General features: G+C 52.3%; 1 protein-coding gene across 1 annotated transcript in view; it reads left to right on the top strand.

The window, feature by feature from the left end:
• LOC119582233 overlaps positions 1–568 on the top strand; it is a 2,689-nt gene that overhangs the window by 576 nt on the left and 1,545 nt on the right. The window contains exon 2 of the mRNA XM_037930462.1: positions 166–286. Within this exon, the coding sequence (XP_037786390.1) occupies positions 166–286 (121 nt within the window). The remainder of the gene's footprint in view (positions 1–165; positions 287–568) is intronic.

Genomic DNA, 568 nt, shown 5'->3' with positions numbered 1-568 from the left:
TGGCCAATTATACGTTTAGGTATCAGCTCTCCAAGTGCATACACTGCGCTTTGAGCTAAATCAAAAGTAAATTTAGCAGTATTTCTTTCAGCGTTACATACTTTGCTTTTGCAAATCTACCCCACATGCCACTGAATGCCCCCCCCCCACGCCCTCCTTCCCCAGGGAGTCCCGGGCGGGGAGGGGAGGCGGGGGCGGACGACTTGGCGGCGAAACTCGACGGTCTCCGCATCATGCAGCAGCGCCCTTGGTACGTGTCGCAGCTAGAGACGCCGCCAGAGTCTGGGTGAGTCCTCGAAGGAATGCCGCTTGGCTGTCTCCTGTGCCCTTGCTGTTTCGTGATATAAGTGATGCTTGATGCTGCCTTTTTATTCCATAATTGCAAAATCTGCAGGAAACACCAACCGTCACATCGCACGTGTGAGCGATTCGTTTGCTTTCATTGGCAATGCAACCGCGACTTATAACCGTTGATTTAGCTGCAGTTTTTGCTGGACAAGTAGTGTATAAGCAAGTAAAACCAATCCAGAAACGACCTGGTCGCACCCCCTTTGCAGGTCGCTCCGCC

Source organism: Penaeus monodon, chromosome 15, assembly GCF_015228065.2.
Source record: "Penaeus monodon isolate SGIC_2016 chromosome 15, NSTDA_Pmon_1, whole genome shotgun sequence".
Taxonomy (NCBI): Eukaryota; Metazoa; Arthropoda; class Malacostraca; order Decapoda; family Penaeidae; genus Penaeus; species Penaeus monodon.
Note: the sequence above shows the minus strand (reverse complement) of the source record. Positions and strands in the feature narration are given on the sequence as shown.